At 33.2% G+C, this 15,883-nt stretch overlaps 1 protein-coding gene across 1 annotated transcript in view; it reads right to left on the minus strand.

Moving 5' to 3' along the window:
- LOC111058147 (protein melted) overlaps positions 1 to 15,883 on the minus strand; it is a 69,431-nt gene that overhangs the window by 33,817 nt on the left and 19,731 nt on the right. Inside the window, exons 4-8 of the mRNA XM_039440818.1 lie at positions 15,729 to 15,873; positions 12,864 to 13,038; positions 9,407 to 9,570; positions 5,558 to 5,767; positions 1,349 to 1,518 (exon numbers count right to left, since the gene is read on the minus strand). Of these exons, the coding sequence (XP_039296752.1) occupies positions 1,349 to 1,518; positions 5,558 to 5,767; positions 9,407 to 9,570; positions 12,864 to 13,038; positions 15,729 to 15,873 (864 nt within the window). The remainder of the gene's footprint in view (positions 1 to 1,348; positions 1,519 to 5,557; positions 5,768 to 9,406; positions 9,571 to 12,863; positions 13,039 to 15,728; positions 15,874 to 15,883) is intronic.

Here is a 15,883-nt window from a genome sequence, read left to right on the forward strand (position 1 = left end):
CCAGTAGCGCTGTCTTGGTTTTGCCAGTTCAGCTGTTTAGTCACAACAGATGACGAGAACTCGGACATGTTTAGCTGTCAACTGACAGGATTTGAGTCAGCTGTATAGTTTTCAGTTTTCGACTGTTGTGGCAATAGTTGTTCGCGTATAAACATCTTCTCGTTTAACTGGTTTGGCCTCCGACAATCCGCAACCACATGATGACAATTGTCCAAGACAACTGTCTCGCCAATTGGCATCGTATGAACTAAGCTTTAGGGCCGATTTCCGAGCTCGGGATTCAGCTAAGTTCTATACTTTAAACAACTGGAGTCAGAAAAATTGGCTTTCCGAAACGGGGCGTAGTCATAGTTTACGTTTAAATTAAATTTCGAAAAACTAGAAAATTGAACACAAAATAGAATAAATAGAAAATAGTGTAAAGTTTCAGCTATTTTCAATTATTTAGGAATGTTTCATTTCGTCCAGGAAAACCGTTTCCAATTATAGAAATGAGAAAGTAAAGATTATTCAATCAATCAATAGTTTATTTTTCCTTCATAAAATGCATACATGAATGTCTATAATTACCTAAATACAACTGACAATTAACAAAATAAGTTAAAAGTGAAATAGTATTATTATTAAATAATACAGAAAGTCCCTGAAAAGGTTAAAAACCTGAGCGCAGGGGCCGAGTGTTACTAAAAACAAAATTATTTCTAAGATAAATAAAATTGGTGGATTCCTATTAACATCTAAATTTGAAAAAATTACAAAGAAGGAAAGTGAAAAAAGTGAGAAAATACGAGATAATAAAATAAAAAAGCAGACATTCTTGAATGATTGTGAACTTATCCTAGTTAAAATATTACAAGAAATCACTTATCCTAGGATGTGAAGGAGCAATCCATAAATCTATCTCTCTCAGAAGTATTCCATTAGAATTATCTGTTATAAAAACTACAACTACGCCCCGTTTCGGAAAGCCAATTTCACTACAATTTTATTATGATTGTAGTATTTTTGTGCAATGAATTTTATGACTCCAGCTGTTTAAAGTCTAGAACTTAGCTAAATCCCGAGCTCGGAAACCGGCCTTTAGGCCCGGTTGCACAAAAGCCGGTTAAATTTTAACCGTGATTAATTCCGCGAGAACCAATCAGAGAAGCCGTTTTATCAAAAACGCATTCTCTGATTGGTTCTCGTGAAGTTAATCACGGTTAAAATTTAACCGGCTTTTGTGCAACCGGGTCTTAGAGTCCGATTTTTACTTTTTAACTAACTTTATAATGAATTTTAATCATTTCAGCTGACTCTATAACGTGAGCCTCATATAGATTAAATATGTATTTGTAACCAGTCTCACCTGTTATTGGACGGTTTGTTGCGCATGACTTGTGCGAGCATTTTGTCGGTGAATAGCACAGGATAGGATGAGCACAGTAGGGTGGCCTCCTTGATCAGAGTGCCCTGACTCCCGCGGTCAGCCTTGCCCAGGTGTTCCAGTACAAAGTTAAGTGCTTCTTGGGCTCTGTCCTGCAACAATTCAACACAATAATTACATTTCACACACAAAATTTAAAATTCCAGTTGATAATCATTTTGGACTTGTCATACATGACATCAGAACCTATTCAATTTTTGAAATATTATTTTGTGAATTGGAAATCTGGTCGCGGATTTAATTACTAAATATAATTGATAAAGCGAGAAGATCTCCAATGTACAAAGATGAAACGTGTGTTTTATCACGTTTCGTGAAGGCAATATTATGGTTTTTAGCTCCATGCTATACAAACAAGAGTGAGTTGACTTTTGGTCTGTGAATCAAGGCTGCATGTGTTTTTCACATGAATAGATTTGGATTTTTTCTTTCGAGGCCCGTATACTTGAACCGTTTGTGAAGTGAGTTGTTGAGTTACCATTGGTTACCTGAAGGATTCTGTCTTGAGAATTCAATTATAGGCTGTCACAGTCCGGGCAGTTTAAACCTACATAATTGTATTTTTCAGGATTTGAATCTTGTAGGGAAAGCTGGTGTTTTTGATTCATCAACTGGCAGAGTTTTTTTTATATTTTTTTATTTTAATTTCGGGAGTATTTTAACTGGACCTTTGAAGAACAGGCCAAAGGATTTTGTTAAGGTAAAGTAAAATCCATAATTCTAAATAGTAATTTTAGTTTTTTATTGTTATTATTATCATAAACTGAACGACCACAGATCAGCACAGCGAGTAGCCCCTGAAATATTCATCTGATTATTATTATTTCATAATTTCTAATTATAATTATAGTTTTTGTAATAAATAATTTATTGATTTGTTTAAAATATCAAAAACCTGTACGATCTTTTCTTGTTGTTCATTTTCCCACCCTTACAGACTTCGGGAAATGATAAATGTTATATTATTTTAGGGAGAGGTAACTCCATTTAAATAACATGGGAAGCATCTCTATTTTGAAAACTCACCATGGAAAAACCATGGTTGGAAGGTCGCAGCTCAGATGAGAAAGTATAATAGAGTTGTCATTGAACTATTGTAAAATGGCCAACTGAAACTGACGACAACTAAACTGACGATGCCTATTGTAAACTTGTTTTATTTTATGGCGAATAAAGATCTTGTATTCTTGAATTTAAGACCTCAAACAAAGATCTATCTGATCAACTTATGAAAGATGTTTGTATACTATATACTTATCACATTCTTAATATTAGTATTGTCACCTGGTCATATGGGACATATATAAGAAGCATATATTTATGATCAGGATTTTAGAGTTTTCAAATTAAAAGTTCAATGAACAGTATTTTGTCTTTGAACAATCTTTGTCATCGACAAAAAGATTGTTTATTTTATTTGTTGTCAATATTAACGTTAGCTTCTCTCTGTTTCTAATAACAAACGTGACGCTTGTGCGACAGATAAAAATATGTACTTGAAATGGCTTTCATGTCTGGCATTGACTGAGTTTATATTAATACCAAAAATTTAGCTTTTGAGGCAGATGTCGTTCGTTAGGACTGTGAGTAAAGTCCGGCTGATTCAGTGAAGAAGGCTAGATTTCGTTTCGTTTTATAATACAGTTATTCTGTCACAGATCGGGCAGTTTAAAAATAATTGTATTATTAAAAGAGACGGGTTCTGAGCCTATTCATTGGTTCAGTTAATAATAGTCGCGATTAAACCAGTGAATGCCAAAGGGGAAAGCCATCTTCAAAAGGTAGGTGACTACTGGATAAGATCATTGTTCTAAATTTTCATAACCACAAAGATTGAATCATCTTAAGCAGCAGCGAGTTGTTTTCCCCATTAAATTCAATTTTAATATTGTGTTTGTAAATATATTTATATTTTACCTTTTTGGAATAGAGAAAAATTAATATTTATAATTTTCGACCATGTAAAAACGAAAGATACCAATTAATTAAAGTTTTAGTTATTCTGTTTTTTGTTATCGTAGTTCATTCCCCTCCTTACATAATTGGTCGAGGCGCCTTTCCCCGTCTTACATATTTGGTGGAGGCTTCTCCCACCGTTCCTCATCTTGCTTACAGTATGAAAAGTTATACATGTTTATAGATATTTTATGCTATTTAAAAAATACCATCGTAAGTATATTTTTCATCAGTTAATCAAATCTCTAATTTGGATCTTTTAATGCAGTCGGCAATTTTTGTTTCGAACTTACAACTTTTGCCAACACACAGCGCTGTCGGTAGTGCCAGCTATCAAGGTCTATAAATACAGGTCATGACACAATCCCGTGATGCATTGCAAAATCGCCATTCTATGGGATCCTAGTTCACCAATTTTCAAATTTATCAGCTGCTAGCTATCATTATATATATTGAACAACAAGATGTGTTATTTTGTAATATTGTTCAAAGGGACAATTGCTTGGCTTTGAATTGTAAAATAAATTGTTCCGACAGAATAATAATATTTAGATTCCAACTAGAAACTGAATTGTCGATTTTGAGATTTAATTTGATCGGGAACTTGAAACTCTTTTTGAAATTGGCCTCGCATATTTCTGTCTTGTCCCAATGCCTTTTGAATCATAATCCTTGAGTTACAAGAATAAGAACAATTTTTAATAATAAATAAATGAATAATTGAAGCATTTATTATTGAAATTTCATTAATTAAAAATTGAAAACCTGAATTCACATATCATCTGAACTAGAATATTGTTTTTAAAATGCATAATTTTGTTACGAGCAAATTGAATTGGATTGGATTTTCAAATGTACCGCCATAAAGACCCCATAAAATGGCCGCTCCATAAGAAACATGAGTGTCATGACCTGTATTTATAGACCTTTCCAGCTATCAAGATCTTTCTACATACCTTGCCAGCAATCAGTTGCTCAGTTCAGCTAATGTCAACTTTCTAGCTTATGTCGAAAAAGGTTATTTCACTTTAGTTTGGAGATTTTATTTCAATTTTTTTTAAATGTAGGTGGAGGAAAAGTGTTGTGTACATCATGGGGTGAAAAGCGATTTTTCTCCCTCGGGGAAAATGTTGTATTGGCTACGCCTCTAGCAACAAACGTTTCCTCTTAGAGAGAAAAAGCTGGAAGAGGAAGCTGAAGGAAAAAGAAAAGGTGTAAAAGCTATTTACAAATAACTATTTCAGTACAACAATTACAGGAATATATAGTGAGGTCCACGTTATAATGGCAGTGAAGAAAGATACGAGAACAACGTTGCCAAATTGACTCAATTTTGCCACTGAATATACACAGCTGTTATTCAATTCATACCATTAAATTTGATCTGATATTAATTTTAATTCCTTAGATAAAATAATCAATTTAATTTCAAATTAATTAAATTCATCAATAAAATAGTTTTTCCATAATTTGATTCTAAACTATGCTTTTATAACTGAGATCAGATTTACAAACCTGAAATGGCGGCTAATTTGAAAAGCTGTGATACACCAATCTGAGCTTCAAAACAAAAGGAATTAAGTTATTCGGTAGGTATTCTATTCCAATTTCCTTTAAAAATAATAGAAAAATAGATATCCTATTTAAAAATAAGTAATTTCAAAGGAAATAGTTCTGAAATAACCTTTCAATATTATTTATACCGTACGAATAGGTCTAACCTATAATGTGTAGGCTAACTGAAGCATGGTTGAAGTCTAGAATGGTTAGTTATCAACTTTTAAAATGTCATTTCAGGTATTTTAATTTGTGTTTCTCATACGGTAATGTCTAAAAATTATTTTATTGTTTCAAAAATACATTTTAAATCAATTATACGACTTGTGTACCAAAGAATTTTGATAGAACGAAGAAAAAAAATGGCGACTAAGAATTGTCTGCTCACTTTTGTACAGTCACTGTCAAAAGTAAAAATAAAATATTCTGGCAAACAGACAACATTGCAAAGCTAGAGTGAGATCGCGCTATCTGTTTTGTTGTATGATAGAAAAGGACAGCAAAAGTATTGTCAATCGTACACTGCCATTATAACGTGGACCTCACTATAGATAAAATGAAGAGAGAGAAGTACATTGGAAAAATGATGACAAGAAGAGGGAGAATGAGGCTGCTCACCTTGCTCAATTTGCCAACAGCAGCGATGATCTGAGCAGCGAGACAGAGCGTGTTGGGATGCCTGTCGGCCGCCTGCTTTATCTTGGGCACATAGTCCACCAACAGGTGTGGTCGCTTCTCAGCCAAATGCAGGAGAACCACCATGGTGGCATTCGCTGTAGCCGCTGTACCCAGGTACTCGCACAGTTGCGGTAGGCTGGCTTCTAGTAACTGCAACAAACATAATGTAAAAAATACTTTAGAAATTCAACTATTCACTATCGGCATTCACTATCCACAGAAACCAAGTATAAAATACCTCGGCATTATACTAGATTTTTTTCTATGCTGGGATCATCATATAGATTACCTCTGCAAGAAGTTAAGAAGAATAATATTCAAGTTCAAAATGCTGAGAACATTTATAGACGAGAAGTGCATGAAGATGGTCTACTATTCCTTAGTCTTTGCTTACCTATGGAATTGTAAGATGGGGAGGAACAAACTACGTTCACCTCGACCCCCCCCCTTATAAAAGTGCAAAAACTAATAATTAAAATAATCAAGCAGAAGCCACCTCGTTATCCGTCAGACCAGCTCTACAATGAGTTTGGTGTGATGGACGCAAGACAACTCTACTCCCTAGAAATTATTTGCAGACTACACAAGAACCCAGAAAGCTCTCAAAACAGAAACCACTGTCATAACACAAGAAATAGAAGCCTACTTATCACGAACGTGGCTAGGAAGGCAACATACCAACGACACTTCAATCACCTAGAACCAAAACTCCACAATTTACTTCCTGCACACATCAAGATAATAGAAAACTCAAGAACATTTAAATGCGCCGTTAAAAACTGGAAGACATCATATAAAAACATAATTTCGTACAATATGTGAGCTCACTTACCCCAATTATTTGCATCCCCACTCTAAATTCAATTGTATTACTACTACACCTGCTCTAGAACATGGGTTTCCCATAGTTGAGTAGGTTAATTTCCGAAAAAATACAATTTATTTATATTTGTAGTAAATTTCATATAGCCTATATTGTATTTTTGAATATTATGTACATTTTATTGATTAGATTGTTTAATTGTATATTAATGGAAATGAAATTTAACACTTTGCACAGAGATGATGTGGAGTTTCTCCATATTAAGGTGAAATAAAAAGATGTCAAAAATTCCACAAAGTTTGTGGAATTGACAACATCTTTTTATTTCACCTGAGATGAAATTTATTTTTATTGTATTGTATTGTAACTAATGACCCCTTGGGTAGGAGAACTCGCTCAATAACTGTTGTTTTTGCAATCTTTGAACCAAGCGACTTTTAATTATACAGAGTTTTTGAAAATTACGAAAACAGCTAAATATATCTCTTACGAGACTAATTTGACAGTAGGTTTCATAAAGGATCCGATTTGACATGAAAAACTTCTGTTCAAATATTACTCTGTTGCTCCAACATCTTTGTCCTTTATATGAATCCATAATCTTCTTTTCAAATGAGAAAGTGGCCATGTGATACATGATTCCGATACAGAGTTCAAAGAGAAAATAAATGGCGAAAACCGCACATTGATATATCAAGCTGTATAATTTTGTTGATGTAAAAGTTGTAAATTATGTTGTATATTAACCAGCTGAAATCATGTGTCAGCGCGAGTGATAGCTCCCAAATAGCCTCAGCTGATGTTATGAATGAATGAATGGAAAAACTGTTGTAATTGCATGCAGTTTTAATGATATTTGTATATCCAGAAAAGGGACGAAGGAGTGAGTCAATTTTGTTGTTCAACGAACTTTATCTGTAAAAAGGTTCGAAGAATACGTGTTCAAAATTTTAAGCTGATTGATCAATTCTCTCTTGTAAGTTATTGTAGAACATACAAACAGGCGGACAACGACTTTGGCCTTTAGTAAGTCAAAAGTGAGAACTCGCTAAAGCTCGATCAAAAAAAAAAAAATACTTTTAAAGGGTTGGTAATTGAGCGAGAGTAGCGAGTTCCTAATTTTGACTTGACGCTCGAGACGTTGTCCGTTTAAGGGTTTGTATTTTCGACGATCACTTGAAAAAGCTTCCATCAATCAACTTAAAATTATCAACATATCATATTTAAAACATTATACAGATTGAGTTGGTTCGGACAATGAGATTAGTTTACTGTTTTATACTTTATAAAGAGAGAAATGATAGGTGATCAATATTAATATACAGAGTGTTTCAGAAGTCCCTACCAATCTTCTAGGGTATTGTTCCTGGTTAAGAAACACATCCAAATATAAATATCTATAATATATAAAAATGTAACAAAGAGTTTGGATATTTTAAAACTGTCTGAAAGTCCTTAGTCCTTTGTAGTCCTTACTCACACAGCCGTATTTTTTTCATTTACAACGATTTTTTATGGCTGAACATATGGAAGTGAAACTTTGCACAAACATTTGTGACAACTAGAAAGAGCTATACAAAATTCTGAAATTCTTCAAATTCATAAAGAAATGGCGGCCGTTCTAAGTTTTATAATTCTTATTATATTCTTGAATAACTTTTATATTCTCACCCATCAAGATTATAACTCACCCATGAATCGATCCATGAGACTCTTCAACACAGTATCTCGTGATATCGAGCTCTTCAATCCGTCTTTGAATGCCTTCATTAAATCATGCTCTATATTACTTGAATATTAGTTCTTTTGTCAATTTTCAACTTTAAGCACTCTCTCTTCTGCTATTTATCTCTAAATATATTTTTACCTTACTTCTTCTCTATTTTATTATATTTTCTTGGTATTTTTTTAGTTTAATTAGTCAACTCTTTTTTTTCTCATTTATTATTTTAAACGTATTTATATTATACGATACGAATATAATGATATAGATAATTAGTAAAAACACTTCATTCACATGGGCTTCTTTAAATTGATAAAACAATATAAAAATCTTGAAGCACCCTTTATTTAAAAAAAAAAAATAAAATAGTTCAACAACTAGTTTCGGTGATCACACCATCGTCAAGTTATAAAATAAAATGAAATTCAATACATGTTCAATAATTGATACAAAATGAACATATGCTCAATTTCATATTATTAATTTATTTCTGGTAAAAGTTATTAAATTCGAATTTTAAATTTATATTTTTTTAAATTTTAAATTTTATTTATTCACTTGTAATTTTATCAAAAATAAGATTATTCAAGTCAAATTTGATTACATTTATAAAATTATTCCTATTCAATTTTGCAGTTTTATAGATATAACATTCTTCTTTTACATTCAATTTATTACTTTCATTACCAATAAAATGAATGAAAAAGAAGAATTTTATATCTATAAAACTGCAAAATTGAATAGGAATAATTCAATAAATATAATCAAATTTGACTTGAATAATCTTATTTTTGATAAAATTACAAGTGAATGAATAAAATTTAAAATTTAAAAAAATATAAATTTTAAATTTTAAATTTAATAACTTCAACCAGAAATAAATTAATCATATGAAATAAAGCATATGTTCATTTTGTATCAATTATTGAACATTTATTGAATTTCATTTTATTTTATAACCTGACGATGGTGTGATCACCGAAACTAGTTGTTAAACTATTTTAAAGTTTTTTTTTTTTAAATAAAGGGTGCTTTAATATTTTTATATTGTTTTATAAAATAATTAGTATTTTATTTTAAGGTTTAACATGTGAGTCTGAAGTTTGTTTAATTTCTGTATAAGTTGTTTTTTTTCTTCTTCTGTATTATTTTGTGTGGAGTGCGGTTGTGGGCAGTGTGCCTGTCGCACCACACTGATTCACTACATTCACTACAATGTATCTTTTTTCCAACCTAGCCTTACCTCAGGTTTGTTGTTGGCAATGAGCGCGAACAGCTGCAGTAGTGCCAACTGCTCGGTGTGATCACAGAGCGGCAGCAGGGATGCCAAAGCCATCGCGTGATCGTGGATTGGCTCTTTAGTGACAGCATAGATCTGTGGCAGTACTCGACATAGAGGGTAGTTGCCTGCATAAACACAGCAACATGTTATCAAAATACTGCAAATTTTACAAGAAATTAAACATTTTTCATTGAATTTCTGGTTCCACAGGCATTTTTTACAGCTTGAATCGGCTGTTTTTTACTGCTTGGAAAGACAGTTTCTCACTGCATGAATCGGCGATTTTATTATTGCTTGAATCGGCAGGAGTTTTACTGACAACATTGAACAGTAAATCAACTCCACAGATTTTACTTTACTCCAAGCTTTAAGCTGCGTTTACAGCAAAGTTATCAACAAAATGTTTATTTTTCCGCCCTTATAGATTCTATTGGATTGAACGGAACTTGACAAACACATATGCACATCATGTGTATGATAAGTTATGTTCAATCTAATAGAATCAATAAGGACGGAGAAATAAACATTTTGATAATAGCTTTGGTGTACGTTTCTTATGTATGTATGGTGTAAATGCAGCTTAGTTTTCACAGCTTGGATTAATTTTTTTTTCTACTGCTAGAATCAAAACTTTTTACGGTTTGAATCAGCAGGAGTTTCACAGCACATATTGAGCAGCAAATCAACTGAGCGTGAAGCCACCATCACACAGCTTATTAACAGCAGTAGAACTCCTGCCGATTCAAGCAGTTAAAAACTGCCTGTAGAGCTAGATACATTATACATAGCTACAAAAAATTTCGAGACAGTACACAACATAGACCTGGAAAAATACAGGAGAATGTTATTAAAAAAAAAACAAATGTTACAAGAAATCTATTACATTGAAATTTACAAGAGACTAGTCTACTGTGCATTGATATGTTGGTTCTTTACACCCCGGCTCCAAAGGCAGTTTTTACTGCTTTAATTCACCGTTTTTATAGCTTGAATTGACCGTTTGTAATGTTTTTTTAGTCCTAGAATATAGATTCATAAAATATATATTGGTACAAATTGATGCACAAAGCATATCTATAGTAAGATTCACGTTATAGTCAGCACCTGATTATCTTCGGCTTGCTATCCTTGTCTGTCATTGGACAAAGCAGATAACTTCAATCTTTTCCAACTCCACACCATTGCCAAATTGTTTTAGGCTATGTAAAGATACAGAGTTAGCATAAATTATTGAACATATTTCATAAGTGAATAAAAAATAACTAATAGTGATAGCGCGCTTATTTTTGTGACAAACATTGTTGTAGCTTCTATAATTTGTTATGACCTTCATTGAAATACTGTCAACTTGACGGTGGGGGTGAAACAGTCGGCTCAATGGTGTAGGGTAACATGTGGTGTCGGCTCAATAGTGTCTGGAGAAAGCTATATGCGTTCTGTGGTTTCACGAAAGCATATAATCGGTTATTACCGTTCAAAGACGTTTTCGTTTAGAGTACGGCCGTGGAAAATAAGTAGTATGCAAGGAAGTTATGTAATATTGATGAACTAAAACAAAGTAATTGAAGCCGTAATTCGGGACATCAGTCCAGATCGACAATGTATGGCTAGTAATTGAATATCGCCTAGATAGTTCATGTGCAACAAAAAGTGCTCACGTAGAAATCTATCGAACTTGCAATGTGTTATAGATAAAACTATTGGAAATTGGCTTTTCAATAGTTCAATACCCATTTATTTCTTTCCTGTTTAGGGCTACTTGTAATATAAATATAAAGAAAATACAAATCTCAGTACCCTTTTTTTAAAATATTTTATCACAACATGTTTCGGTCATTTATGCCATTTTCAAGTGATCAACTTCAAGTGATCAACTTGAAAATGGCATAAATGACCGAAACATGTTGTGATAAAATATTTAAAAAAAATGGTACTGAGATTTTTATTTTCTTTATATTCAATACCCATGTAAATACACTCATACGTTGTTTTTTTATTCACCCATTGATTGTGTTCAATAATTCATGCTCAGTCAGTATTAGAAACTAACTGAATATTTTATATCAATTATGAACCTTTATAATAATTATTGAAAAAGGAGGGAATATATCTTCTTGACTAATATAATATGTTTGAGATGGATCTCATTAATCATTATTAACAAGAATCAACAATTAATACAACACCAGATATACTGGAATAGCTTGAATCACACCTACAGTATAACTAATATAGAAGGCGGTGGTAACAGAGAATCGGTAACTCTACAGTCCCTATCATTTCCATTGTCATTATAAAGTGAATCCCACTATAGTAAGACCATTTAAAATGAAAGGAATCTGTATAACGATTATAAAAGTGAAAAAATACGAGACTTGGAAACTGAATACATCATTTAGGGCCGGTTTCCGAGCTCGGGATTTAGGTAAGTTCTAGACTTTGAACAGCTGGAGTCAGAAAATTGGCTTTCCAAAACGGGGCATTGTCGTAGTTTTTATGATAATCTTTATTTTCTCATTTCTATAATTGGAAACGTTTTCCCTTGACGAAATGAAACATTCCTAAATAATTCAAAATAGATGAAACTTTACACTATTTTCTCTTTATTTTATCTTGTGTTCAATTTTCTAGTTTTCGAAATTTAATTCAAACGTGGACTGCGACTGCGCCCCGTTTTGGAAAGCCAATTTTCTGACTCCAGCTGTTTGAAGTCTAGAACGTAGCTAAATCCCGAGCTCGGAAACCGGCCCTAAATATACATTATTTATTTATTTATTGGATAGAGTAAACAATACAGTAGTCGGAAGAGAAAAACAGGCTATTGCCCAAAACTTTTTCAATTTCCTAATTTTGTCTTAAATTGTCCAAATATTATGTAGGTTTTGTCCATTTCAATAATTTATACACTGAATCAATAATATATACATCAGAATAGAACAAACAATTTTAAATTTAGATAGATTAATAATAAAACTTCCGTAAAAACATGAAACAAACTTCAAATTCACCAAATAATTCTATAAAAACACATAAATTTTGAGCTCGAAAATATCACGCAAATTATTCAGAATCAACTTAACCTAACTAACTTAACCTCCAATAATTCAGTCGATAATCAATTATAAATGAATAGAATAGAATAAAATGACTTGTTTATTTTTCTTGACGTGGCGAAGTTTGGACAATAATGTCCACTCTACCACGTAAATGAATCGAGAGTAGACCATAGTAGGTGCTAACAGAGAATCGGCAACTCTACAGTCCACATCATTTCCATTGAAAGTCAATGAGCTCACTATAATAAGACCATTTAAAATGAATGAGATCTGTAACCAACGATTCAAAAAAGTGAAAAATTATGATAATTATTAAAAACTAAATATCAACTTAAAATATGAACGTAAAATCCAGAACCAACCTGCAATAATTGAGTCGATAATGAGTTGTATATGCATCGATAGTAGATCAGCATTATCGATAGCTGCCAGAGATAGATAGGACGCCATATTGCGGGATAGCTCCTTGTTGCCCTTGTGCAGGAATTTCACAGCCACTGGCAAAGCCCGTCTCATCAGTTCTTTCTTGCTGTAGTTCTGTCAAACGAAATTGTACAAAAACGGTTAATTCAATCCCTAATCTACAGAGTGAGTCATATGTATGGGAACCCTTCAATAAATTGGATACTCTTGTAGATAATTATAATACTATAACTTTCAGGATAGGTTATTAGTTTAATACACTACCTTTTGACGTACAACTGAATTTCAACCCCTTATAGTAGGGTCTAAGGTGGTGACTTAGGGGTTGTAAGTCAAATATTTCAAATGTAAACACCCATTGTGTGGTACATCATTTTAAAGGCCTTTTTAAACCAAGAAAGATGACATCAATATTAATATGTTCTATGATACTTTTATCCAAAATGGCAACTGATTGAAGTTTTAGTTTTTAAAGAAATAATTGATTAAGTTCAATCAGCTGTCATCTTTGATAAAAATATCATAGAACATTTTTATTAATGTCATCTTTCTCGTTTTAAAAAGGCATTTGAAATGATGTACCACACAATGGGTGTTTACATTAAAAAAAATCTAGTTGCAACCCCTAAGTCACCCTGTCATGAGGGGTTGAAATTCAGTTGTACGTGAAAAGGTAGAGTATTTGACCAATACCTTATCCTGAAAGTTATACAGTATTTTATCTACAACAGTCTCCAACTTATTGAAGGGTTCCCATACATATGACTCACTCTGTATATACAAACTAGCCGGCAGGCTCGCTTCGCTCGCATTATCCGACTAGCCAGGGGGATATTATGAGGATTATTGCATTCCAGTCTAATAGATCTTTGAAATTTGAAACAGGAATGATATGGAGAACTTGACTAACATCCTTATCTAACCCTCTCAGGTATGAATTTGGTTGACAAAATAGAAAAATGCATTGAAAAGTCAATGAAAAACATGAGAAAAGAAACCCTCTAAAAATTGGTGGGGAACGTTTGGAAAACGCTGTAAAAGTAACTATATTAGGCGTAATTTTGAAGTCCTCTCAAGACAAAACTTCTTGAAACTTCTGTACCAGGTTTGAACAATTTCTCTCATTTTCCATTCTGTAGCTTTACTCTTGTTAAATTTATGTACTTGTAATACAGGTAAATCAGCTGTAATAGTATCTTACGTCACATGTACAGGAAAGGCCCTTTTGCAGGCCAAGAATGATGTTTCTAGTTGAGGCGTTAACAGAGACTAGAATTTCATTCGAGCACTGCAAAAGACATTCACGTCCAAGTAACGTACACTATTTTTTGTCATAATAATCTAAAGAAGAAGATTGGGAAATAGAAAACATTACCTCCTTGTGCTGAAGTAACTAATGCATTCTATAAACATAACCTAGTTTACAAATTCTGAATCGGGAATTTTGTGGAAGTTGACAAAACTTCCACCTGGAGCGCTGAAGGTGGTTTTATGTAGCAGTTTTGCTGTTCCTATTTCGGAACTAGGAAACATACTTGACTGTAGAGAAAGCATATTATGAATGAATGAATTTATTTGCCAAAAAAAAAAAATGGTTCCATACATAAATTGAGCCGGTAAACAGCTGTTTGCAGAACAAATATACATATGATTCTCATTACAGCATACTCTACTGTAATGAAACCATAAATGTTTTCTTTACAGTCGAGTATGTTTTCTAGTTCTGAAAAAGGAACAGCAAAACTGCTACACAAAACCACCTTCAGCGCTCCAGGTGGAAGTTTTGTAAACTTCCACAAAATTCCTGATCCGGAATTTGTAAACTAGGTTGTTTTTAGAATGCATGTAGTAACGTCAGCACGAGCAGGTAATGTTTTCTATTTCTCAATTATTCTTCTTTAGATAATGACAAAAAATAGTGTACGTTACTTGGACGTGAATGTCTTTTTCAGTGCTCAGATGAAATTCTAGTCTTGGCTAACGCCTCGACTAGAAACTTCATTCTCGCCTGCAATAGGCCCCATCCCGTCCATGTGATGTAAGATACTATTACAGCAGGTAAATTTTATGAATATAATTTCAACAACTAATACAGGAACTAATTACTTGTGATACAGGTCGTGTAAGTTCTATGGAACAGACCCCATAAATTTGGGGCTAATAAATTTGAAATTCATGTTGTTTTCTTCACACTACACTTCATAATAACTCTGTTTTTTCATAAAACTGTTAAAGCTCCTCCTCAAGAGAGAAATGAATTCCACATTTCTTAACCTTCCGGCAGTCGCGCTGTTGTAAAAAGTACAGTGTCAGTGAACGAGTCACCTATGCATTCCAAAACTTTCCCATCATCACTCCACTGAGTTGCAGTATCAACCGAGCAATGGTTCAGTCTTTAGGTGCCATCTAGTCGCACTGTGCATAAGATAGGGAAAGACTGTATAGGGGGGCTGTAAACTAACCAATAACACAGAATTGATTTGCTTGATGTACCTTATTGGGCTATGAAATGGTAATCATCCAAATGTTCATAGGTGTAAAATAATCCAAGAAGATGGAAAAAGTAATTATACAATAATTAATTAATTAATATGTTTTGACAGTAAACAGAGTACATAACACTTGGAAAATTGGATGTTGTTCAAAATAAGCTACAAAACTCGATTGCTCGTGTGATTGAAAAGGGCGCGACTACCGGAAGGTTAAACAAAGAAGTAAGTGTATTTATATATTCACTTTGAAACAAAGTGTCTCAACTACAACAGAGTAAATTTGAATTTGAATTGGTGCAAAACAGTACTGACCAGAAATATGCAAGATATAATATCGGAGGATATCTTGGCATGGGGCGGATCCTCGTCTTTGGTGGATGGTTTCAGGTTGTGGCTGAGACATGACTCCAGCAGGGCCACCAGAGCTTCTGCGTGCCGTTCTATCGAGCCGGTTTCCCTGCAAAAGA

Source organism: Nilaparvata lugens, chromosome 14 (genome assembly GCF_014356525.2).
Source record: "Nilaparvata lugens isolate BPH chromosome 14, ASM1435652v1, whole genome shotgun sequence".
Taxonomy (NCBI): Eukaryota; Metazoa; Arthropoda; class Insecta; order Hemiptera; family Delphacidae; genus Nilaparvata; species Nilaparvata lugens.